A 26,614-nucleotide genomic window follows, 5' to 3' on the forward strand; every position below is an offset into this window, starting at 1 on the left:
TCCTATTGGTTGTTAATCAGTATTTGGTATCTTAAAGTTACCTTCATATACAATTAGGTTCATTTATTTAAATTTGTTTTTATTTTTAACTTTTTCCCTTTTAATTTAACTTTGTTTTTTAATGATCTAAAACTGAAATCAAAACTATAAGGAACTTTGGAGAAATCATTCCTGTTCACTTTATACCCATATTTAAAAACTAATTTTTAGTTCATCTTATTTGCTTGCTTAGTCTCTTTGTTTCTTTTTGATAATATAAGCAAGTTTATACACATATAAACATAAAAGACAACTATGTGAATATTTATACATATATTTATTCATAAATCCTTTTCCATTCTTATAAAAATATCGTATAATAGATACACTCTTTTAAACTTTGCTTTTTCTGTCTAATAATAGAATCTGAAGATCACTCCATTGCTTTGCACAATACCTCAGTACCATATTACATGGTTACATAAGGTTTTATTCATTAGGTTGCCTGTTGAAAGACATATGGCTTCTCGTATCAGACTTTGAATGATGTTTCCCAAGTGGGAAAGGAAATGGGTTGATCTTACTGTCTACCTCATTGGTGGTTATATTTCTCATTGCAGATTAATATTTAATATAAATCAGTTTTTTATGTGTGTGTGAATTTGAATATCATTTTTTTTAGTTTTGGCACAACCCTGAGAAAAACACTGGAGTCCTAGACTTTTGCAGCCAGTATAACTAAAACTGCTGAGACACAATCCCTCACGAAGGACATATCATGGATGGTCTGGGAAAACTCCTATGTAAATGTAAAGAGTCAGTAAAGGAAGTGTTTGAGGGTAGTAATTATCCCTTAGGACTTCTGAAAGTCTGAAAAATATTTAATTGTGAATTTTCAAAATTGTGGTAAATAACCAATATTTAGATGACATTGGAGCACAAGTTTTGTTCAAACTGAAAATAAGGTAGAATTGGTTATATTTGTGATTGGGATCATTTGTTGTCTCTTAATAGGCTTGGTTTTTAAGGCTGCCATTAGAATCTTTATAAAAAATACTGTCTGAGATCTTGGTAGAAGTGATCAGGTGGGTGGTGGTGTATTTATTGGTTTCATGGACTCATGCAGTATCTGCCAGTGTCCTCTTGGGAACACAGTACACGCCTGGGAACAGAGTTCCATGAGCAAATAAATCTAAAATCTTATGGCTTAGACAAGTTTCTTTACAGCAAGATTTCTTAGAGCCTTTAATAACTAATCTATACATGACTTCTGGGGACAGGAATGTAAAATCCTGCTTTTCATAGACGTGTTTCTTCATGGAGCCTATTAGTACATTTTAGGAAGGCTGGGTATAATGGGTAAGCTTTTTATACTTATGAATGACTTAGAGAATGAGTTGGAGGGAGAGAGGATGAATTGAACAGAGTACTATCATTCCTATGTTGCGGGGTTAAGACTGGCTCAGGTGTCAGTGACATGCCTATCCTGGATTGAAGGCAGATCTTCAGGCTCTTTATCACATGAAAAGATTTGAAGTCATAAGAAATCTGAAAAGAATTTAGTAAAAATATCAGTTTCTATGTCTAATGCAAGATTTTCCTAGCCTCACTGCTGCTGCTGCTGCTAAGTCGCTTCGGTTGTGTCCGACTCTGTGCGATCCCGTAGAGGGCAGCCCACCAGGCTCCCCCGTCCCTGGGATTCGCCAGGCAAGAACACTGGAGTGGGTTGCCATTTCCTTCTCCAATGCATGACAGTGAAAAGTGAAAGTGAAGTCGCTTAGTTGTGTCCGACTCTTAGTGACCCCATGGACTGCAGCCTACCAGGCTCCTCCGTCCATGGGATTTTCCAGGCAAGAGTACTGGAGTGGGGTGCCATTGCCTTCTCCGCCTAGCCTCACTAGGACTTTTTTTATTGTAAAACATTTTCTAGGCCATGTATACTTTCAGTAGGAACGGGATTGAGATTGTCACTGCATTTCCTCTTTCTGTACAGAATTTTAGATGTATGTCACAGAGTTGGACACGACTGAATCGACTTAGTAGTAGTAGTAGTAGTAGTAGTAGTAGTATAGACATCAGATGGTGGTTCCTTTGCTTCCAAAGCCTTGTAATCAAAATCCTGATAGGCAGGTATATCCTGTTTTCGATTTAGCGGAAATAAGGAATTACTTTGATCCTTCAGTTACTTTTTTCACTCTGATGTTTCTCATTTCCTTATTTTTTCTCCTGACCAGAGTAAAACGAGTTATCCTTCATGTGACAGTGGAAGAGAAGCCACAGTTATTTTTTGTATACAACCTTCTGTACATCACATCACTGTTGACCTTTTTCTGTTTAGGGGGAATGGTATTAATTGCCTGCTGCCTTCTTACCAAGTTCCTTAACTTCTGATGTTGAGTTGTTACAGAAGCAAATTTGAAATTTTGTTGAATTGTTTTCCTTGATTTAGGTGACAGAGTTTTAATGTGGCTTCTATCTGGCCTATTCATGCCAACTATTCCATCTTGGAATTTTCTTTTCATAGAATACACATTTAAGTCTATTTAAAGAGGTTCCATTATTTTGTATAACTGAATCACTTTGCTGCACAGCAGAAATTAACACAATGCTGTAAATCAATTGCACTTCAATAAAGAATATATATTTAAAAAGAGATTTCAAAAAAACATTCAATGATTAGATGCAGTTGGATTTAGATGAATTGAATAATAAATGAATGACAATTCTTACCTTGATATATTTACAGCATATCAATGAAGGAGTCACTGGCTTTGTTTTGTCATTCAGAGCATGGTCATGAATTTTAGCTGGTGTTTGAGAACTTTCTGATGCTGAGACCAAGAGTAATTCGTCTTCCTAAAGACCTACTGTCTTTAGGAAGGTGATAGTCCTGTCTGACTTCTCTGATGGTTCCTACAGCTTAATTATATTTGGCATGTCCCATTGCTTACTTCATTGTATAGGTCCAAACTAGAAAGTCAGATTGATTTTTGTCTGTCTTATCAAACTTAGAAAACATAATTGTTTTAGAGTGTAATTTAAAGATTTTCATAAACACAGTAATTTTCTACTAGATAGCATCATTAGAAATTATATTTTTCTTGCAGCATGGTTGAGCATTGCATTCTGTGTGGGATCTAAATTGCTTTGGCAGCAGGCATTTTTGTATATTGTCATCACTGTACCTTTGGGGAGCAACCAGAGCACAGGAAAAGCAGTATTTTAGGCAGCTGATAGAGGGTTGTACCACTTGGAATGATGGGTACCCATGGCATCACCAATGGAAACCAAAAGGTCTCTACACCAAAAGGTGTATAGGCTGCATATAGGCAGCAGCCAGTGCTGGAGTGGCTGATCATTCTTCATGTCCCTTTCTCACTTGCTTTGACTGAGCTGAGGAGTAGCGAATACTTCCTGGTGCTAGTTCTGTCCTTTCATTCTGTCCTCCAAAGTTTTGGATCCCAGAAATACTAGTAACTAAAAGACTTTCCTCAAGTTGAAGGGAGGAAGGTGAAAGACATTTAGGAGGCAGAGAAGGTGATCAGAGAGTTTTAATAGCCTTCCACTCTTTGTTTGGTTATTGAATGTGTATGTACAAATGCAACATTCTGCAATCATATGATGATGATAATAGTAGTAATTATCATTTACTGGGCACTTCTCATGTGCCTGACACAGTGTGACTCCTTTATATCATTATTGCAGTGAATTTCCTTAACTGTTCTATAAAATAAGTGCATTGTTATTGTCTGTACAGCTTAGAGAGTTTAGTGGAGCAACTTTGCCACATTTACACAATTAGTGCACTGAAGAGGCAAAATTCTAAACAGCATTTTCTATTCTTTTTTTTTCTGCATTGACCTAGAAGGGAGGGTAGGTACCTTTACATGAGTTAGTGAATGTGGTAACGAAGAACACATGCTTCCCCTGTTCACAGGGCACATGGATTTGCCAGGTTTCTTTATTTGGCTACATTTCACATTTTATTCATAATTGGTAAGCCTCATAAAAACATCAGTTTCTTAAAAATGTATCCAAAATGTTTAAACAATCCCATATATCAGACCTTTGTTGCTTTAGTCATGTAATGTTAAATATTTTCTAATTTTTGTGATTGCATTATTATTAAATTTTTAAAATTATAATTTGGTTTTAACATGGTGAACCAAGAGAATGATTTTGAACTTGGCTCATCTCATATGTTGGGGGTATCAGAATCTTTTGAATAAGTGTACATTTAGTTTAAAACAACATTTTCAGTATTAAAATTGGTTGTTTTTAAATTATGATGTCTACTTTATTTAGAAATATCAGTAACATTAAAGGAAGGGGTGAGGTTTTCTATTTATTAACTATAAGGATTAACCATCCAGTGATTCTTTTCATCTCCTCTTGGACATCATTTTTGGTTTTCCGTTTTTGTTATTCATATATATGTCTTGTTTCTGCCTATTGAATTGGAGGCTCTTTGAAGTTTTGTTTTGTTTTCATTTCATCAGTTCAGTTCAGTTGCTCAGTCATGTCTAACTCTTTGCAATCCCATGGACTGCAGCACACCATGGTCACTTCCCTGTCCATCACCAACTCCCGGAGCTTACTCAAACTCCTGATCATCGAGTCAGTGATGCCATCCAACCATCTCAACCTCTGTCAGCCCCTTCCCTCCTGCCTTCAATCTTTCCCAGCATCACGGTCTTTTCTAGTGAGGCAGTTCTTCTCATCAGGTGGCCAAAGTTTTGGAGTTTCAGCTTCAACATCATTCCTTCCAATGAATATTCAGGACTGATTTCCTTTAGGATAGAGTGATTGGATCTCCTTGCAGTCCAAGGGACTCTCAAAAATCTTCTCCAACACCACAGTTCAAAAGCATCAATTCTTCAGTGCTCAGCTTTCTTTATAGTCCAACTCTCACATCCATACATGACTACTGGAAAAACCATAGCTTTGACTAGCTGGACCTTTGTTGGCAAAGTAATGTCTCTGCTTTTTAATATGCTATCTAGGTTGATCATAGCTTTCCTTCCAAGGAGCAGTGTCTTTTAATTTCATGTCTGTAGTCACTATGTGCAGTGATTTTGGAGCCCAGAAAAAATAAAGTCTGTAACTGTTTTCATTGTTTCCCCATCTATTTGCCATAAAGTGATTAGACCAGATGCCATGATCTTAGTTTTCTGAATGTTGAATTTTAAGTCAACTTTTTCACTCTCCTCTTTCACTTTCATCAAGAGGCTTTTGAGTTCCTCTTCACTTTCTGCCATAAAAGTGGTGTCATCTGCATATCTGAGGTTATTGATATTTCTCCCAGCAATCTTGATTCCAGCTTGTGCTTCATCCAGCCCAGCATTTCTCATGATGTACTCTGCATAGAAGTTAAATAAGCAGGGTGACAGTATACAGCCTTGATGTACTCCTTTTCCTACTTGGAACCAGTCTGTTGTTCCATGTCCAGTTCTAACTGTTGCTTCTTGACCTGATTTCTCAAGAGGCAGGTCAGGTGGTCTGGTATTCCCATCTCTTTAAGAATTTTTCACGGTTTTTTGAGATTTCATAGGCCCTCAATAAATGTTTATGTCACAAATGATTGAATATTTAACTTATTATTAATTTTTTGCCTCTCAATATGCTGGGTGATAATCAGAAACTGATAATTACTGTCTCAGGAATAATTTGAGAGCACAAATCCCGTAGCACTGTTATGTAAAGACATTACCTATACATGTAGGTTATCTTTCATGTTGGGGGCATGTAGGATGAATCTGTTAAATTCAGGGGAGTGAAGCTTATTTCTGCATGTGTATTTAGAGAGACATGAAATATTGATTCTCTTCCTTGGGAAAAAAGGAGAGTTAATGACTAAAAATTTCTTTGTGATCTCTATGACAGTTTTATCACATATGTCTCCAAAAAACTAATCATTTTCTAAGAACAAATCTGTCTGTGTGCTAACAGATTGTGAAAATCTATCAGTTGCTTTTCTTTTCTGTTTTTCTTTAAACCAAAAGCCAAAAGAAGTCAGCCTTTAAATATTTGGACGTTTTTCTCTGAGAAGCAAACACACTGGCATTAACATTTCTAAAGCAAGCTCAAAGTAAATGAGATTGAAAAAATTCAGACTCCTTCCAATCCCTATGTTAATTGTTTTAATTAAAGCTTCTGTATGTCATCAGTGGCAGAAGATTGCCACTGATGGCAGAAGATAAAGTAGGACCATGTCTAGCTTTGGCTTTTATGAAGGCAAAGGAGTAGGCAAGAAACCAAATAACCAGATAAGTTTGCTATTATATTAAAATAAATAATTTGCTAGGCATCAGGTGAATCACATTATTAGTTGATTAACATCCTTTTCTTTAGATTATTGCATTTCCTAATCTAACTTATTGGATTTCCTGGTTTGGGGGCTTAAACGAGTATGCTAGCTTCTTCCAACACCAACTGTTTTTTGGAGATAAAGGAATTTGGAAGTGAAAAACACTTTTTTTTCCCCCAATGGCTTTTGATTTGAAAAATTATTTATTCAAGTCACTACAAGTTTGTGAGATCAAATAAGAACATACTTGAAAGAGCTTTATAAAATGCAAAATATTACTCGTTATCATCAACTATTATTATTAGGACAACAAAGTAAAGTGCCTGTGTTTATTCAAACCCTCTTTCCAACCTACACCACTCTGTTGGGAAACTGGGAATTGTCTTTGGAATATCTGCTTAAATGCTAAGAACTGGGTCTTGGGATTTTGCTGCTCAAGGATCCTTGCCCAAGTGTCCTAAACTTTACAAAATCAAATGAATTATAGAGCCATCAGGCAGCACGCAAAGAACAGTGTCATCATTCCTCTCAACTGGGCCACACTTAAAATGTATTTTATTGTAAAATAGGTAAAATTGGATTCTCACTAATGGAGAACAAAAGAAAAATTATAACGATGAAGACAAATCTAGAATCTGAACCTCAAAGATAAAATATAATCAGAGAAGCACTGAAAACTGTTCAGTGCACTTAGTACGCAAAAGTACCAGGAGAAGGTCTTATCTTAATTAAACCTGTTCTAAGTGTTAAGTTACTTCAGTCATGTCCGACTCTGTGACGCTATGCACTGTAGCCTGACGGGCTTGTCTGTCCATGGGATTCTCCAGGCAAGAATACTGGAGTGGGTTGCCATTTACTCCTCCGGGGAATCTTCCCCACGTAGGGATCAAACTGGTGTCTCTTAAGTCTCCTGCATTGGCAGGCAGCTTCTTTTCCACTAGTGCCACCTGGGAACCTGATTAAACCTACTCATCTGAAACAACTTTGGTGAGTGCAGGATCTCCCCACAAAAGCTCTCATTCCCTGTTGCAAGGAGAGTCACAGTTTCCAAAGAATTGTCCATTCACCTGATGGAACCCAGATAGAGGGACCTGGGACTAACTGGCTTCAAGAAGGCTCCACTGGAGATGGAGATTTGGAGATATCAGATGTTCTCAAGTGAGATAGATTTTACTTGTACTGTTTTTGATTGGAGCCAGTACAATGTAAGCCCCTTGATGTCAGCATCTGAGTTTCTATATTTCCATGATGCATACCCACCCTTCATATACTTACAACATCCGTGTGGTTGAATGAGTACCCTTATGCCCAAACTGCTAAAGCCTATGTCTTTTTTTTTTAATTTACTTTTTTAAAAAATATGCATGTGTGCTAAGTTGCTTCAGTTGTGTCTGACTCTCTGTGACGCTATGGACTGAAGCCCACCAGGTTCCTCTGTCCTTGAGATTCTCCAGGCAAGAATACTGAAGCCGGTTGCCATGCCCTCCTCCAGGGGATCTTCCTGACCCAGGGATCGAACCCACATCTCTTATGTCTCCTGCACTGGCAGGTGGGTTCTTTTACCACTAATACGACCTAGAAAGCCCTATTGAAGTTTAGTTGAATAAGAATATTGCGTTAATCACTTCTGTACAGCAAAGTGAATCAGTTATACATATGTATTATTTTTCATGGGGCTTCCCTGGTGGCTCAGAGGTTAAAGCGTCTGCCTGGAATGCGGGAGACCTGGGTTCGATCCCTGGGTCAGGAAGATCCCCTGGAGAAGGAAATGGCAACCCACTCCAGTACTCTTGCCTGGAGAATCCCATGGAGGGAGGAGCCTGGTGGGCTACAGTCCATGGGGTCGCAAAGAGTCGGACACGACTGAGCAACTTCACTCACTCACTCATTATTTTTCATATTTTTTTCTGTTATGGTTTATCACAGATATTGAATATAGTTCCCTGGCTATCTGTAAGACCTTGTTGTTTATCCATTCTATATATACCAGTTTGAATCTGCCTAATCCCAAACTCCCACTCTGTGTCTGCCTTTGTAGCTAACCACCAGTTTATTCTCTATGTTGCTGATTTTGTTTCAGTTTCATAGACAAGTACCCTTGTATCATATTTTGTTGTTGTTGTTGTTCAGTCCCCAAGTCATTTCTGATTCTTTGCCACCCCGTGAACTGTAGCACACTAGGCTCCTCTGTCCTCCATTGTCTCCTGGAGTTTGCTCAAATATATGTTCATTGAGTCAGTGATGCCATCCAACCACCTCATTCTCTGTTGCCGCCTTCTCTTCCTGCCTTCAATCTTTCCCAACATTAGGGTCTTTTCCAATGGGTTAACTTCTTTGCATCAGGTGGCCAAAGTATTGGAGCTTCAGCTTCAGCATCAGTCCTTCTAATGAATATTCAGGGTTGATTTCCTTTCAGATTGACTGGTTTGATCTCCTTGCAGTCCAAGAAACTCTTAAGAGTCTTCTCCAACTCCACAGTTCAAAAGCATCAATTCTTTGGTGTTCAGCCTTCCTGTGATCCAACTCTCACACCTGTACATGACTATTGGAAAAATCATGGCTTTGACTATATGGACCTTTATTGGCAAAGTGATGTCTCTGCTTTTTAATACACTGTCTAGGTGTGTCATAGCTTTTCTTCCAATGAGCAAGCTTCTTTTAATTTCATGGGTGCAGTCACCATCCACATTCAGTCACAGTGATTTTGGAGCCCAATAAAATAGAATCTGTCACTTTCTACTTTGCCCTTCTATTTGCCATGAAGTGATGGAACCAGATGACATGATCTTAGTTTTTCTTAATGCTGAGTTTCAAACTAACTTTTTCACTCTCCTCTTTCACCTTCATCAAGAGATTCTTTAGGTCCTCTTTGTTTTCTGCCATAAAGGTAATATCATCTGCATTCTTAGGTTATCGATGTTTCTCCTGGCAATCTTGATTCCAGTTTGTGCTTCATCCAGCCCAGCATTTTGTATGATGTACTCTGCATATAAGTTACATAAGCAGAGTGACAATATATAGCCTTGAAGTACTCTTTTCCCAATTTTGTACCAGTCTGTTGTTTCATATCTGGTCATGTTTTAGATTCCACCAAAACCTATTGCTGTTTATCCAACCTCATCTTATTTACCTTTGTGCAACACTAAAAAATCACCCGTCTCTCCTCCTGTTTGACTGTCTTTTTTTTAACCTTTCTGATTCTCCTTTAATATGATTTATTGCTACTTCTTTTATATTTCTAAGTCCCAGACTCCACCCACTCAAGCTTCCTATGGTTCTGTCCTCAGCCCTCTTCTTTATATTCTTTGTCTGGCTGGCCATACATCAGAATCACCTGGGAGCCTCTACTCCACACTCCCCCCAATCCCATAATGACACATATGTGGAATATGCTTTCCTGAAATGTTCCCAAGTAAGTTACAGACTTACTGTCCTTTTATATCTCCGTGTATATTTCTAAAAACAAGAACGTTCTCTTATATAACCACAAGACAATTATCAAAATAAAAATTAACATTAATAATACTATTATCTAACTGAAAAACTTCATTCAGATTTTGCCAATTGTTCCACTAATAACCATTATAACAAAGGGAAAAAAGAAAACAATTTTTGTAGTCTAGGAGTTCAATCCAGGATCACAAGTTGCCTTTTGCTCTCATTTTCTGTAGTCTCTTTTAATTTGGAGCAGTTTTTCATGATTTCTTTGTTTTTCATGACCTTGACATTTTTGAAGTGTACAGGCCAGTTATTTTGGGTTCTCTGATGTTTCCTAATGATTAGATTTAGATTATATATTTTTGGCAGGAATACCACAGAAATGATGTTATGCCCTATTTAATGTCTCACAGCAGGGGCACAAGATAACTTGTGCTATTATTTGTGGTCACATAGTTAATGAGGTGTCTGTCATACTTCTGTGCTGAAAAATTATTTTTTCCTCTGATAATAACTATTTTATGGGGAGATACTTTGAGATTTATGAAAATAAATACATCTGTTATGGATGAGGGTCAGGTTTCTCATTGTTGGAGAAAGGATTTATAAATATGGAAATGAGCCTAAAATGAACCCATGTGTAATGGATTGGGGGTGGAGATATTAATGTGAACTCATGGTTTTTATAACTATATATACATAGACATCTGTCTATCTTTTATCTGTGTTTTATCTACCCATCCTCCTAGCTCTATCCATTTTGATGATAAGGAAACAATGATAATAGTAACAGTGAGCACAATTAGTGTCATATCTTGTTTTCTAAACACCATTCTTCAATAAGAATCAGTCAAATCTTACTGGCTGGGGTAGAAAAAGAACATGATGAGCCTGGAACAGCTTGTTTTGCCAGAAAATAAGGAAGTGAGCAAAGAATGGTGGAGACATGTCAAAAGGACTCAGGGCCAGCTTGAAGGGCTAAATTCCCACTGAACATAGAAATAAACAGTAGTAACAGACAGAGTAAGAATCAAACCCAGGTCTCCTGCATTGTAGGTGGACTCTTCATCAGCTGAGCCACAAGGGAAGCCTAAGAATACTGGAGTAGGTAGCCTATCCCTTCTCCAGGGGATCTTCCCAACACAGGAATCTAACCAGGGTCTCCTGCATTGCAGGTGGATTCTTTACCAACTGAGCTATGAGGGAAGCCTGACTGAGTAAGAATCTGAATTCAAATAAATAAGGTTGGAAAGTTATTATTTATAATAGAATTCCAACAAATAAATGTAAAAGGAATGATTGAATGAAAACCAGCATTTGTCAACTGCTATAGAAATGGTTGTTTAAGAAAAGAACCACTGATGGATTGTTTTCACTGTTAATATTGTTAGATTTGCTCTTCCTGATTCCTCCCCACACCGTCAATCAGTCCATAGCTTTCAGCACATAATTATTGCAAATCTGTTCTTAAGCTGGTTTTCCTTGTGCCCATCCTGCCATGTGCCTGAGTACCTAAGATCAGGAAATACCCTCCTAGTATTGGATTAATGTCTCATCCCATCCGTTTAGATTCTCCAGACTTTTCAAGGAAACATTTAGCTTATTTTATATCAGTTTATATCAAGATGAGAGCTAGAGAAATTCCCTGGAAGCCTCTTTCCCCGTCAGATACTGTGAGTGCCTTTTTTAAATTGCTGTTTTTAAAATCCAGGTAGGTAAGAAGGGGCTGTCTGTCTGGGAAACAGGTAAAAGGGAATCTGTTGAGGGTTAATAAGACTTTGGGGCCTCCTCTTGTATCATAGGACAGATTGGTAGGTAACTTCTTCTGCCTTGAAGAGAAGTGTTGAGAATTGGTGTAAGCTGATAGTCGTGCTACCCATGTCCAAGGAGCCGTGGCTGCGTGGGCGCAGGACGGCCTAGAGGAGCTATCCCACGTTGAAGGCCAGGAAGGGCGGCGGTGAGGAGATACCCCTCGTCCAAGGTAAGGAGCAATGGCTGCACTTTGCTGGAGCAGCTGTGAAGAGATACCCCACGCCCAAGGTAAGAGAAACCCAAGTAAGACGGTAGGTGTTGCAAGAGGGCATCAAAGGGCAAACACACTGAAACCATACTCACAGAAAACTAGTCAATCTAATCACACTAGGACCACAGCCTTGTCTAACTCAATGAAACTAAGCCATGCCCGTGGGGCAACCCAAGACGGGCGGGTCATGGTGGAGAGATCTGACAGAATGTGGTCCACTGGAGAAGGGAATGGCAAACCACTTCAGTATTCTTGCCTTGAGAACCCCATGAACAGTATGAAAAGGCAAAATGATAGGATACTGAAAGAGAAACTCCCCAGGTCAGTAGGTGCCCAATATGCTACTGAAGATCAGTGGAGAAATAACTCCAGAAAGAATGAAGGGATGGAGCCAAAGCAAAAAGAATACCCAGCTGTGGATGTGACTGGTGATAGAAGCAAGGTCCGATGCTGTAAAGAGCAATATTGCATAGGAACCTGGAATGTCAGGTCCATGAATCAAGGCAAATTGGAAGTGGTCAAACAGGATACGGCAAGAGTGAATGTCGACATTCTAGGAATCAGCGAACTGAAATGGACTGGAATGGGTGAATTTAATTCAGATGACCATTATATCTACTACTGCGGGCAGGAATCCCTCAGAAGAAATGGAGTAGCCATCATGGTCAACAAAAGAGTCTGAAATGCAGTACTTGGATGCAATCTCAAAAAAGACAGAATGATCTCTGTTCGTTTCCAAGGCAAACTATTCAATATCACAGTAATCCAAGTCTATGCCCCAACCAGTAACGCTGAAGAAGCTGAAGTTGAACAGTTCTATGAAGACCTACAAGACCTTTTAGAACTAACACCCAAAAAAGATGTCCTCTTCATTATAGGGGATTGGAATGCAGAAGTAAGAAGTCAAGAAATACCTGGAGTAACAGGCAAATTTGGCCCTGGAATACGGAATGAAGCAGGGCAAAGACTAATAGAGTTTTGCCAAGAAAATGCACTAGTCATAACAAACACCCTCTTCCAACAACACAAGAGAAGACTCTATACATGGACATCACCAGATGGTCAACACCAAAATCAGATTGATTATATTCTTTGCAGCCAAAGATGGAGAAGCTCTATACAGTCAGCAAAAACAAGACCGGGAGCTGACTGTGGCTCAGACCATGAACTCCTTATTGCCAAATTCAGACTGAAATTGAAGAAAGTGGGGAAAACCACTAGACCATTCAGGTATGACCTAAATCAAATCCCTTATGATTATACAGTGGAAGTGAGAAATAGATTTAAGGGCCTAGATCTGATAGATAGAGTGCCTGATGAACTATGGAATGAGGTTCGTGACATTGTACAGGAGACAGGGATCAAGACCATTCCCATGGAAAAGAAATGCAAACAAGCAAAATGGCCGTCTGGGGAGGCCTTACAAATAGCTGTGAAAAGAAGAGAAGCAAAAAGCAAAGGAGAAAAGGAAAGATATAAACATCTGAATGCAGAGTTCCAAAGAATAGCCAGAAGAGATAAGAAAGCCTTCTTCAGCGATCAATGCAAAGAAATAGAGGAAAACAACAGAATGGGAAAGACTAGAGATCTCTTCAAGAAAATCAGAGATACAAAAAGAACATTTCATGCAAAGATGGGCTTGATAAAGGGCAGAAATGATATGGACCTAACAGAAGCAGAAATATTAAGAAGAGATGGCAAGAATACACAGAAGAACTGTACAAAAAGATCTTCACGACCCAGATAATCACGATGGTGTGATCACTGACCTAGAGCCAGACATCCTGGAATGTGACGTCAAGTGGGCCTTAGAAAGCATCACTACGAACAAAGCTAGTGGAGGTGATAGAATTCCAGTTGAGCTATTCCAAATCCTGAAAGATGATGCTGTGAAAGTGCTTCACTCAATATGCCAGCAAATTTGGAAAACTCAGCAGTGGCCACAGGACTGGAAAAGGTCAGTTTTCATTCCAATCCCAAAGAAAGGCAATGCCAAAGAATGCTCAAACTACCGCACAATTGCACTCATCTCACACACTAGTAAAGTAATGCTCAAAATTCTCCAAGCCAGGCTTCAACAATATGTGAACCGTGAACTTGCTGATGTTCAAGCTGGTTTTAGAAAAGGCAGAGGAACCAGAGATCAAATTGCCAACATCCACTGGATCGTGGAAAAAGCAAGAGAATTCCAGAAAAGCATCTATTTCTGCTTTATTGACTATGCCAAAGCCTTTGACTGTGTGGATCACAATAAACTGTGGAAAATTCTGAAAGAGATGGGAATACCAGACCACCTGACCTGCCTCTTGAGAAACCTATATGCAGGTCAGGAAGCAACAGTTAGAACTGGACATGGAACAACAGACTGGTTCCAAATAGGAAAAGGAGTACGTCAAGGCTGTGTATTGTCACCCTGTTTATTTAATTTATATGCAGAGTACATCATGAGAAACGCTGGACTGGAAGAAACACAAGCTGGAATCAAGATTGCCAATAACCTCAGATATGCAGATGACACCACCCTTATGGCAGAAAGTGAAGAAGAACTAAAAAGCCTCTTGATGAAAGTGAAAGTGGAGAGTGAAAAAGTTGGCTTAAAGCTCAACATTCAGAAAACGAAGATCATGGCATCCGGTCCCATCACTTCATGGGAAATAGATGGGGAAACAGTGGAAACAGTGTCAGACTTTATTTTTCTGGGCTCCAAAATCACTACAGATGGTGACTGCAGCCATGAAATTAAAAAAGACACTTACTCCTTGGAAGGAAAGTTATGTCCAACCTAGATAGCTAATTCAAAAGCAGAGACATTACTTTGCCAACAAAGGTCCATCTAGTCAAGGTTATGGTTTTTCCTGTGGTCATGTATGGATGTGAGAGTTGGACTGTGAAGAAGGCTGAGCGCCGAAGAATGGATGCTTTTGAACTGTGATGTTGGAGAAGACTCTTGAGAGTCCCTTGGAGTGCAAGGAGATCCAACCGGTCCATTCTGAAGGAGACCAGCCCTGGGATTTCTTTGAAAGGAATAATGTTAAAGCTGAAACTCCAGTACTTTGACCACCTCATGCGAAGAGTTGACTCATTGGAAAAGACTCTGATGCTGGGAGGGATTGGGGGCAGGAGGAGAAGGGGATGACAGAGGATGAGATGGCTGGGTGGTATCACCAACTCGATGGACGTGAGTCTGAGTGAACTCCGGGAGTTGGTAATGGACAGGGAGGCCTGGCATGCTGCGATTCATGGGGTCGCAAAGAGTCGGATACAACTGAGTGACTGATCTGATCTGATCTGATCTGATAGTCGTGCACAGCGTTTAGGTATTTTTTTGTTTCCGTTTGTTTTGCTGTTTGCTCCCTCCCACCTTGGTTCATAATTTGGAAGAGGTTTGAAATAAGTGAGTATTATCTACTACCCCAAACTTTGCTTCTCTGGTGGCTCAGACAGTAAAGAATCTATCTGCAGTGCAGGAGACCCAAGTTCGATCCCTGGTTTGGGAAGATCCCCTGGAGCGGGAAATTGAAACCCTCTCCAGTATTCTTGCCTGGAGACTTTCATGGACAGAAAGAGCCTGAGGGGCTACTGTCCATGGGGTTGCAAAGAGTTGGACACGACTGAGTGACTAACCCTTTCCCTTTTCATGTTAGCAAGTAAGCAGGAAAAGTTTATGTACCTTGTTTTTAGAACTTGTTAAAAAGCCTCAGTTCTTTGACCTTGCTTAATCGTTCCTTCAAGGCAGACAGGGCAGCATTCAGAGGTTGAGTTCTGTTACCTTTTCCATAATTATCAGGTAACTACAAATCCTTTTAAACGAACAGATGTATTCAGGGCCATTTAGAGATCAAACATCAAGTTCACCTTCATGGGGAGAGCCTTTCTGGATTCTTATATTTGGTTCATACTACAGGGGAAAATGTCTCTAAGGTATGTTTGCTACTCTGCCGGGAGCCAGCGTGAGGAACTCCGCCTGTGGCAAAGGTCATGAGGAAGGAGGCTCGGCATACGCAAAGGTGGGATCGAGCCTCAGGAGTCCCCCAGGAAATTCTCGAGCACTTACCCCCAAAACCAGAGTCTGCCTACTTTACTGCTTTGTGCTCTCACCTACACCTCTGACTTTACAGGGCACTGTCCGCCACCACCTCTCTCTGAAAAAGAGTTAACTTATAGCTCCAGTTAATAAAGTTCCTGGGTGTGACAAGAGTGTTTTAGTTCACAACCGTGAGAGGCATGAGATGTTCTAAACTGTCTGAAAGAGATTCCTTTGAGCAGTTAAAAGATTGATTAGAAATTGTATTGGTGAAGGGTTTTTCACTTGTTGGGCCAATGTTTGCTGCTAAGTTTCCATATCCCTTACTTGCTGTGTCCCTGGCAGTGTATTGATTAATGTAATTGGTGTAAGTAGTAGCTTTAATGTTTGTAACCTTGGACCCTTGAGTTAATTCTTTTTCTTGTTATAGCCCACCACACCTTTGCCCTATAGGAATGCAACTTTATCTAATACTTTTGGAGGGTGGCGCCTGACTAATCACCTTTAGAGAAAAGTAAGTTTTCTGAAGAAAGGGTCTTAAAATGTTAACAGGCCTCCGGGCCAGAAGATTATGCAAATCACCTAAACTTTTGATAAATGATAAATTTGCAGGAAGAAAGCCTGGCTTACTGCATGACTCTACCCCTTCCCCCATTATCCTCTATGCATAACTTAAGGTATAAAAACTACTTTGGAAAATAAAGTGCAGGACTTGTTTACCGAAACTTGGTCTCCCCATGTCATTCTTTCTCTTTGGAATTTTATTGGCTTTCCACGTAAACCAAGTTATTCAGTCTTTTCTCCACTAAATTTTCTCACTGAGCTATCCTTATTTAACCACTTTTTATATCCTTCATTAACGTTTAATTAAGCAATTGTTGCCTGATCCTCGCCTTCGCCGTCCCTGCTTCGAATTCCCTGGATCCACCGGGGCTGGACCCCGGCACTACTCCACATATCCTTGACTATTTTTAATTTTGCGTATGAGTGCCCTTTTCTAGATTATTCACATTAATTAGTAAGCCTCTAGTTTCACCAATTAAAATACTTGCTAACATTTGTTATACTGATGATCAAAGTCTTAGGTGTTAATATGAATAACGCGGGTACTTATATTACGTATTGTAATGAGAATAGGGAGAATGGAAGTGCTTGTGATGGTTGCTTCTGGAGCATCACCTTTTGGATAAGATGTGGGCTGAATGTGGAGTTGTTTTTAGGGCAACCTCCTGCCTTTAGAGTTAAAAACTGAACCAACTAGTATGCAAACAATATCACACTGCCCATGCTGAAGTATTAAAAAGTAAATTATAAAAGTTGCATTGATATGGGGGGAAGAGGAGGTGGTCTATAATATCAGGCCGTGCCCAGGAATTCCAATCCCAAGAGGTTCTTGACGAAAACAAAGTATGTGATCAAATGCACTGGGAAAACATTGCATTCTATAGTGCCATTTTGGAAACTAAAAATGCACGTTAACTATTTAGAGATCAATATCCTACAATATAGGGACCTGCTTAGCTTTGTTTAACTCTGCGTATCCCAAACTTAGTTGACCACAGAGTCCTTTCTTTTTCCATCACACTCTTGAAATTAAGTTTCCTTAGGACACACTTTAAAAATCACTTCTTTAGAGATTATAGAAGAAGTTTTCTTAACCAACATCCACTTAACTGACACTCAGCATTCCCTTCGTAAAACTTGGGATTGATTGTTCTTTGTCTAACATTCTCTCCTGTCACTGATTCACATGCTTACAAAGAATCAATTGAGTTTTTTTCCCCAAACCTGTTTATTCCATTTGTACTTGTAATTAAAATTGCATAACTTAATTAAATATTACATAATCCTGTGACTTGTGAGTACAAATTATAAAGAGCTATTGTTTCTTTGAAAAATAAACCGAATGCTTTGGAAAGACACAATCAAGGAGAATTTCTGAAAGTGTTGTTAAATTAGGTGAGATCAGGCAAACTATTAAATATTTGGGAAAAAATAATAAAGTATTTCTTATGTAGATTGCTTTGCAAATTTCTTTTTGCCATTGATTCAATTTAGAGAAACTGCAGTGTATCATTATTCAAGAAAGATTAACTGTATAACTTGAATTAGTGGATTCATTCTCAAAGTCTTACATACATTTAAATAAAATATCTAAGGTCCATATGTACCAATTTGTATTATTTCTTGCTTTTACTCTACTTACAGGCCCTGTGGGTGTTAGATAAAAGGGCTTGTGTTCTAGTGAGAAAGAATTGAAGAGGAGACGTCACAAAGAGAAGTGTATATATTCCCTGTGGCACGTTTTTTAAATATTCAGCACAGATTTTGTCTGTGTCTCTTAAGCCAGGCTATATTGTCTTTAGAACCTTTGCCCCCCTTGACTTGCTGCCTTCATGTTTCATTACAAATCTATGGAATTGCTTAGTGCCCATAATGCTATTAAACTTTTCCTTTTTCTTTGGGAGCAATCCATCTATATACACATATATATCCTTTTGAATCTAGTCCTCTGTTTTTGGTTTTGTGGCTGGGAACAAATTTTATTTATTACTAAGGTATCTTTTTCTATGTTATTTTTTAGTAAAAATTCTTAAAGACTATGCAGTACATAACATTTGATTTATGTTTAGGTTCTCTTATGTCATGGTAGTCTACAATGTAAGGTTATGTTGCTATTTAAGAATTTTTAGAATCTGTACACATATGTGCTGTGTAAACAAAACAGCTACCTTGTTGTGGACCAGTTTTTTCATTTGAAATGAATAATGCAGCAATAATTTCTCAGATTTTATTTAAGGCTGTATTTGTACAGAGATCTGTGGTTTATAAAAGCGGCGAAGCAAGGAACTGCTTTTGTTATGTATAAAGCAGAACAAAAAGCGAAAATATTGCCTGATTCTTTCATTTAAGAAAAAAAAAGAGCAAAATTTGGAATTCACTCAATTTTTACCTTGTTTTTTTTCCCCCACAAATGCCAGAAGCAGAGCCATAAGACAGCAATTTGTCAAACAATTAAGCTGGTATTTGAATATGAAAAGGATATTTCCACCCAGTGCTATATTGCTTTTTTTGAAATGTTGAAAACCCTTCTATTAGAGTAGTAATTGAGTGAATGCTTAAAAAACAGCGTGGTTCATTTTGACAGATCCTTTGTACGCTTTTTGTAGGGTAGAATGTAGTGGGATGTAGGGGAAAGGTTTTATTCATTTCAATTTTTCAATTCTGAGGTCAGAATGTAGTGGGATGAAGGGAGAAGGTTTATCACTGTCAAGAAGAGGAGTAGATGGTGTGGCTGTTTTAGAGGATCTGCCTGTAGTTGTTTTAGATTCAACATGAAAACATTATTCTAGATTCTAGTGACCTGTCTGCCCAATGCTTTATGCTAAGCAGCGTGGATTGTTTGCTGTCAATGCCCATGGAAATTTTAGGGAGACTTCTTGATGTTATGTTGACATCTTATTCCTCTAGTTAGTGAAATTATTTTCTATCACACCCCTTGTGGAATTGATGCATGGTTACCTTAACAGGATTTGTTTATTATAGCAGTAATGAAATCTTTTCTTGTTTCTTGGTATATCTGCATGGACTGTTTTACTTTCTTTTTTAAAAAATAAACTTATTTACTTTTACCTGGAGGATAATTGTTTTACAGTATTGTGTTGGCTTCTGCCATACATCAACATGAATCAGCCATGGGTATACATATATCCCCTCTCTCTTGAAACTTCTTCCCACTTCCCACCCCATCCTATCCCTCTAGGTTGTCATAGAGCACTGGATTTGTGTTCCCTACCTCTTAACAGCACATTCCCATTGGGTATCTATTTAACATATGGTAATGTATATGTTAAAAGATGCTTACTCCTTGGAAGGAAAGTTATGACCAACCTAGATAGCGTATTCAAAAGCAGAGACATTACTTTGCCAACAAAGGTCCATCTAGTCAAGGCTATGGTTTTTCCAGTGGTCATGTATGGATGTGAGAGTTGGACTGTGAAGAAGGCTGAGTGCCGAAGAATGGATGCTTTTGAACTGTGATGTTGGAGAAGACTCTTGAGAGTCCCTTGGAGTGCAAGGAGATCCAACCAGTCCATTCTGAAGGAGATCAGCCCTGGGATTTCTTTGGAAGGAATGATGCTAAAGCTGGAACTCCAGTACTTTGGCCACCTCATGCGAAGAGTTGACTCATTGGAAAAGACCCTGATGCTGGGAGGAGTTGGGGGCAGGAGGAGAAGGGGACGACAGAGGATGAGATGGCTGGATGGCATCACCGACTCGATGGACAAGAGTCTGAGTGAACTCCGGGAGTTGGTGATGGACAGGGAGGCCTGGCGTGCTGCGATTCATGGGGTTGCAAAGAGTCGGACATGACTGAGCGACTGAACTGAACTGAACTGAATGTATATGTTTCAATGCTACTCTCCCAATTCATCCCATCCTCTCCTTCTCCCACTGTGTCCACAAGTCTGTTCACTATGTGTATGTTTCCATTGCTGCCCCACATACAGGTTCATCAGTACCATCTTTCTAGATTCCATATATTTGTTAGTATATGATATTCACTTTTCTCTTCCTGACTTACTTCACTGTGTATAATAGGCTCTAGGTTCATCTACCTCAGAACTGACTCAAATGTGTTCTTTTTTATGGCTGAGTAATATACCAGTGTGTATATGTATCACAACTTTTTTATCCTTTCACCTGTCAGTGGACATCTAGGCTGCTCCCATGTCCTAGCTATTGTAAACAGTGCTGCAATGAACACTGGGGTACATGTGTTTTTTTCAGTTATGGTTTCCTCAGTATATATGCCTGACAGTAGAACTCCTGGGTCATATGGTAGTTTTATTTCTAGTTTTTAAAGGAATTTCCATACTGTTGTCCATAGTAGCTGTATCAATTTACATTCCTACCAGCAGTGCAAGAGGGTTCCCTTTTTTCCATACCTTCTCCAGCATTTATTGATCATGGCATCTGGTCCTATCACTTCATGACAAATAATAGATAAGGGAACAATGGAAACAGTGACAGACTGTATTTTGGGGGGCTCTAAAATCACTGTAGATGGTGACTGCATCCATGAAATTAAAAGATGCTTGCTCCTTGGAAGGAAAGTTATGGACAAACTCGACAGCATATTAAAAAGCAGAGACATTATTTTGCCAACAAAGGTCCATCTAGTCAAAGCTATGGTTTTTCCAGTGGTCATGTATGGGTGTGAGTTGGACTATAAAGAAAGCTGAGCACTGAAGAATTGATGCTTTTGAACTGTGGTTTGGAGAAGATTCTTGAGAGTCCCTTGGACTGCAAGGAGATTCAACCAGTCCATCCTAAAGGAAATCAGTTCTGAACGTTCATTGGAAGGACTGATGCTGAAGCTGAAACTCCAATACTTTGGCCACCTGATGTGAAGAACTGACTCATTGGAAAAGACCCGGATGCTGGGAAAGATTGAAGGCGGGAGGAGAAGGGGATGACAGAGGATGAGATGGTTGGATGGCATCACCGACTCGATGGACATGAGTTTGAGTAAGCTCCGGGAGTTGGTAATAGACAGAGAAGTCTGGCATGCTGCAGTCCATGGTGTTTCAAAGAATTGGACATGACTGATCAACTGAACTGAACTGAAGTCTCATGAAGGCAGTATGACTTCTATTTTTGTTTTATTGTAATTGAATTCTTAAACATCTTTCTTAGGGGCTTTTCATGTTTCTGATTGTTTTTCATGTTTCTGATTGTTTCTGATTCTTTTTTGCTTCTTTAGGATCAATTTTTAGGATCTCAATATAGCACTTTCAAGGTGCTATATTGTGGGAACTTCTGTTATTTAGTAAGAATAGATGTTTTAAATGTGCAATCACATCACTCACTTAGTAAACATCTATGGGTCAGATAACTGCTAAGAAATACAGATATTAAGATAAATGAGAGAATTTTTTGAAAGTTTTTTCAGTATTCCTTTTTGAGTTACTACTTGAAAATGTATAGTATACTATAAAACTTGTAATTGAAATGGAGAACCTATGTTATTTGTTAGAATGGGCAAACATATCTCTTGGTCCACATGAAAAGCATTAGGGTGACATTTAAATTGGAGTTAGGAACAGGGAATGGATCAGACATGAACAGTGTCCTAAATAGGACAAAATTGTGTCTTAAATAGTACTCAGTATCCAAATTCAAGAGTAATATTTGCAATAGTATTTCTTGCTGGTGTACTTACTTTTTTGAGTCTTATTTCATAGTAGAAGTCACAAAGCATCCTGATGTTCCCAGCATAGGTAGCTAGTTGAGGAATTTAGGGGAAAAATACAGGCAAAATGTGACAGAATTTTATCAGGTGAGCATGGGCTCATTTGAAAAATTAGCTTTGGGCTTCACATTTTGGGCAATCAGCATGGTGGTCCCTTTAGTGATTATTTCACAGAAGTTAATATTTGCAGCTTTTGCTCCCTTTGAGAATGCAACCACTGTAATACTATCATATGTTGTTGAGAGCAAAGGAATTAGGGAAAAGAGGCCTCTTTTTAGCTTTGCACTTAATCCCATCATTGGTCTTCTTTGTCCTGGTGGAGACAGAGCAGATGCAGAGAGAAACCTAGCGCCCAGCAATAGTGCAGTGCGTCCAGGCTACTGCTCCCTGGGAATGGGATTTCAGCTTCTGGCAAGGACCTGGGGAAGTTTATGAGCTTTCCTACAAGCTATTTTCTCTTCTCTGAGAGGCTGTCCTCTTCAGGTCCAAAAATAGTGAGGCTGCACTGCTGTCTATTCTGCGGACTCCATAATAAGTTGTGAGAAAACATGTCCCCATATATTTTAAGTTATCTACGTGGCCAATTGGACAATGAAAGGGCAATAAGCAAATTGTAAGGACTGTTTACAAACCTGGTCAGTGTGAAGTTGGGGAGTTAAGTCTCTTGCTTAAGTTGCTCCCAGTTTGAAATCTTCTTAGTACGCTGGCTGACAGCAGTGTTAGTTGGAGATCTCTTAATCCCTGTATAGATCAACATCTCTCTAAAATGAATCACTTGACCTTTTTTTCTGTCTAACATTGCAGGGGATGGCTTAGGAGACTAACCTTTAGATCTGAAAAGTCTGCAAATGGCTTCTGTACTTGATAATTTTGAATTTTATTTAGCTTTGTTGGTCTTTTGAGCTTTCCAAAGGAAATAAATTCACCATTGAAATGCAAATATAATCATTATTTTCTTGTCTTGTGGAGTATATTTTTGTTGAAATAAGTAATGTACTGTTTTTAAAATCCCAACTACAGTGTTTTTATTTTTATTTTTTTTACATTTAGTAATTCATGTATTATTCTTTCTAGGTAATTATAGAATTTTTCAGTCAGTAATTTACTAAGCATATATCATATTTTCAGTGTTGTGTAAAGATTGGGAGCATACAAAAGAAATCTGAGGCACAGTTCATGTTTTTATGTTGGATATAATATTGTAGAGAAGTTAAGCCAAGTCAGAGGAAATGTTCTAAAGAACAAGAATTAAATGTTCAACTGTGTAGTACTCACATGTAAGTCAGTAGTGAATATGGATGAATGAATGAGTGAATGAATGAGTAAAAGTGTTCTTTCAAGAAAGAAATCATTGTGAATTCTGTGTGTCGTGGAATAGATGGAATATGAGCAGAACCATGAAGAATGAATAGGATTTGGCAAGTAGACAGAAATGGAAGAAAAATGGTCCCACTACAGGGAGCAAAGGTGAAAAGGTAAAGGTGAGCGTGCCATGTTTGGGACCCTGAGAGAAGAGGCCAAGGTGATCAGAGGACAGGCTTAGTATGCAGGAGGAATGAAAAAATAAAGTTGGGCAGCCCCCCTTCTTCTTTGATGTTGTTCAGTTGCCAAGTTGTATCTGACTCTTTGAGACCCCGTGGATTGTAGAACACCAGGCTTCCCTGTCCTTTACTATCTCCCGGAGTTTGCTCAAATGCATGTCTACTGAGTTGGTGATGCTATCTAACTAACTCATCCTCTGCTGCCCCCTTCTCATTTTGCCTTCAATCTTTTCCAGCATCAGGGTCTTTTCTAGGGCGTTGGCTCTTCTCATCAGGTGGCCACCTTATGATGATTCAGCTTCAGTATCCAGTCTTCTTTGATAAGTGAATCTCAGTTCTTGGCCTGTCCTCAAATGATGGCTCATGATTGGTTTAATCCACTCATGACAGTCTATTTCCCAGCCTCCTTTGCAAATAGAACAGCCCTGTGACCTCATTCTGGCCAACGTGAAGACAGTTGATGGCACTTATGGAAAAGCTTTTTAAATTTGATAACATGTTTATGATAACATGCAGGAACTTCCCTTTCCCCTTTGCCTTGCCTTGAATGAAAAGGTAAAGCCTAGAGCCATATGGCAACTTTGCTACCACTAGGAAAAGGCTAAGAGGTGTTGTCTCTAACAACACAGAACTGCTTTACCTATACCAAGAGAAGCCTGGACTTCCTGTTATGTGAGAAAAATCAAACTGTTTATATTTTATGTTATATAGCACTCTAAGTCACAGTTTTTAAAAGTTACTTGTGTTTTGACATTATTTTAAGATGACTAACCTGCAATAGTGTGCAAGGTGAATTGAAAGGGGTAAAAATTAAGGTGGTTGTCATAGCAAAATAGGCCTGGGATGAAGAGGTTTTTGTACAAGACTTATGGCAAGGGGAATAGGAGGGAAGTAGACATCTCTGGAAGTTGGGAGCTCCCCAGGTGGCAGTAGTGGTAAAGAACCCACCTGCCAATGAAGGAGATGGAAGAGATGAAGTTTCAAGCCCTGGGTCGGAAATATCCCCCGGAAGAGGAAATGGCAACCCACTCCAGTATTCTTGCCTGGAGAATCCCATGGACAGAGGAGTCTCCTCTACAGTCTGTGGGGTCACAAAGAGTCAGACGCAACTGAAGAGACAACACGCAGGCATTTCTAAGAGAAAGCCACATAACTTCAGGGTTTCTAAACAAGAAAATTAGTGGGATAGCCATACCACTTTAACAATATGCAGATATGATAAAAATTAATTCTCTTTTAAGGCATATTGAGGCTTGGATGATGATGGGACATCCAGGTAGAAATGTTCAGTAAACAGTTTAGAAACAGAGCATTTAAATTCAGATGGTCTGTAGGTTGCTTATGACCTTGGATGTGGACAGAGAGAAAAGTATTAAATAATATCTCTGGTTATGAGTTGAGAGGAAGAACAGAGGTCGGTAGTATAAACATGGAGACAGAGAAAGAAGATAAGACAGGGTTGAAGATTAAATAGGGTTCAATGCCATCGAAGCAAAAGGCATTGGTAGGGTGCTTAAGAAAGGCATGTTGCCAGGATGAATGTGGTCATCATCAGTATCCAATGCTCTAGAGAAATCAAGGAAAATGAAGACTGAGGAGAGAAGTGAATCTGGTAAAAGCAGAATGATTTCCAGGAAAGGAATCTCTACCGACTTGAGAGCCACACACATCAGCTGCCCAGATTTGGGAAGAAGATGGAGGGTTGTGAGTGGGAAGGGAAGGGAGTAGAAACTGAGGGTGGTAGAGAAAGATCATTCATTGAGAATATTGGAGATTGAGAAGGCTGATTCTTACAGAGGTGGTAGACTTACCAAAAGATGGTTTTAAAAAGATTAAAAACCAGGAAGGAAGTAGTAGAAAGTTTCAAACCCAGCAAAATAAGGTTATTGGTGATGTTGGAGAAATATTTTATTTCTTTATTATTATTTTTTTTAATTAATTTATTTTTAATTGAAGGATAATTGCTTCACAGAATTTTGCTGTTTTCCATCAAACCTCAACATGAGTCAGCCATAAGTATACATATATCCTCTCCCTTTTGAAACTCCCATCTCCCTCCCCATCCCACCCCTCTAGGTTGATACAGAGCCTCTGTTTGAGTTTCTTGAGCCATACAGCAAATTCCTGTTGGCCATCTATTTTTACATATGGTAATGTAAGTTTCCATGTTACTCTTTCCATACATCTCACCCTCTCCTCCCCTTTCCCCATGTCCATAAGTCTATTCTGTCTGTTTCTCCATTGCTGCCCTTGAATAAATTCTTCAGTACCATTTTTCTAGATTCTATATATATGCGTTAGAATATGATATTTATCTTTCTGTTTTTGACTTACTTCACTCTGTATAATAGGTTCTAGGTTCATCCACCTTATTAGAATTGACTCAAAGGCATTCCTTTTTATGGCTGAGTAATATTCCAGTGTGCTGTCTACAAGAAAGCCACTTCAGACCTAAAGACACATATAGACTGAAAGTGAGGGGATGGAAAAATATATTCCATGCAAATGGGAAGCAAAAGAAAGCTGGAGTAGCAATCCTCGTATCAGACAAAATAGACATTAAAGAAGATTATAAGAGATAAGGAAGGACACTACATAATGATCAAGGGATCAATCCAAGAGGAAGACATAACAATTGTAAATATCTTTTCACCCAATATAGGAGCTCCTCAATACATGAGACAAACACTAACAGACATAACAAGAGAAATTGACAGTAATGCAATAATAGTAGGAGACTTTAACACCCCACTCACACCAATGGACTGATCATCAAAACAGAAGTATTTTGTTTTTAGGGAGATTCAGACACTCCTCTGAAGTTGGAGGCCAGGACAACCATGGAGTTGTAGAAACTAGTGTTAATAGCTGTAAGCAAATATACTTGGTTATGTCTGTCTCCGCAGGGTAGGTGACATCAGGTGTTGGGAGCTGGGATGGTGGTGAGGAGAAGTGATGAGGGAACTTGGGAGGGACTAACTCTGAAGTAGCTATTATGAGGATGTGTGTGAATGAGGCATCTGTTCAAAGATCAGCAGGCCTACCC

At 39.0% G+C, this 26,614-nt stretch overlaps 1 protein-coding gene across 3 annotated transcripts in view; it reads left to right on the forward strand.

Moving 5' to 3' along the window:
• Positions 1-26,614, forward strand: part of PLCL1 (phospholipase C like 1 (inactive)) — a 366,630-nt gene that overhangs the window by 218,826 nt on the left and 121,190 nt on the right. Inside the window, exon 1 of one of the 3 annotated variants that reach the window (XM_061380893.1) lies at positions 23,486-24,240. The exons of 1 other annotated variant lie outside the window; for it this stretch is intronic. In XM_061380893.1, the coding sequence (XP_061236877.1) occupies positions 24,239-24,240 (2 nt within the window). In that variant the 5' untranslated portion in view covers positions 23,486-24,238. Of the gene's footprint in view, positions 1-23,485; positions 24,241-26,614 lie in introns of those variants that run through there. One more of the 3 variants, XM_061380898.1, reaches the window with a different exon arrangement.

This window comes from Bos javanicus, chromosome 2 (assembly GCF_032452875.1).
Source record: "Bos javanicus breed banteng chromosome 2, ARS-OSU_banteng_1.0, whole genome shotgun sequence".
Lineage (NCBI taxonomy): Eukaryota > Metazoa > Chordata > Mammalia > Artiodactyla > Bovidae > Bos > Bos javanicus.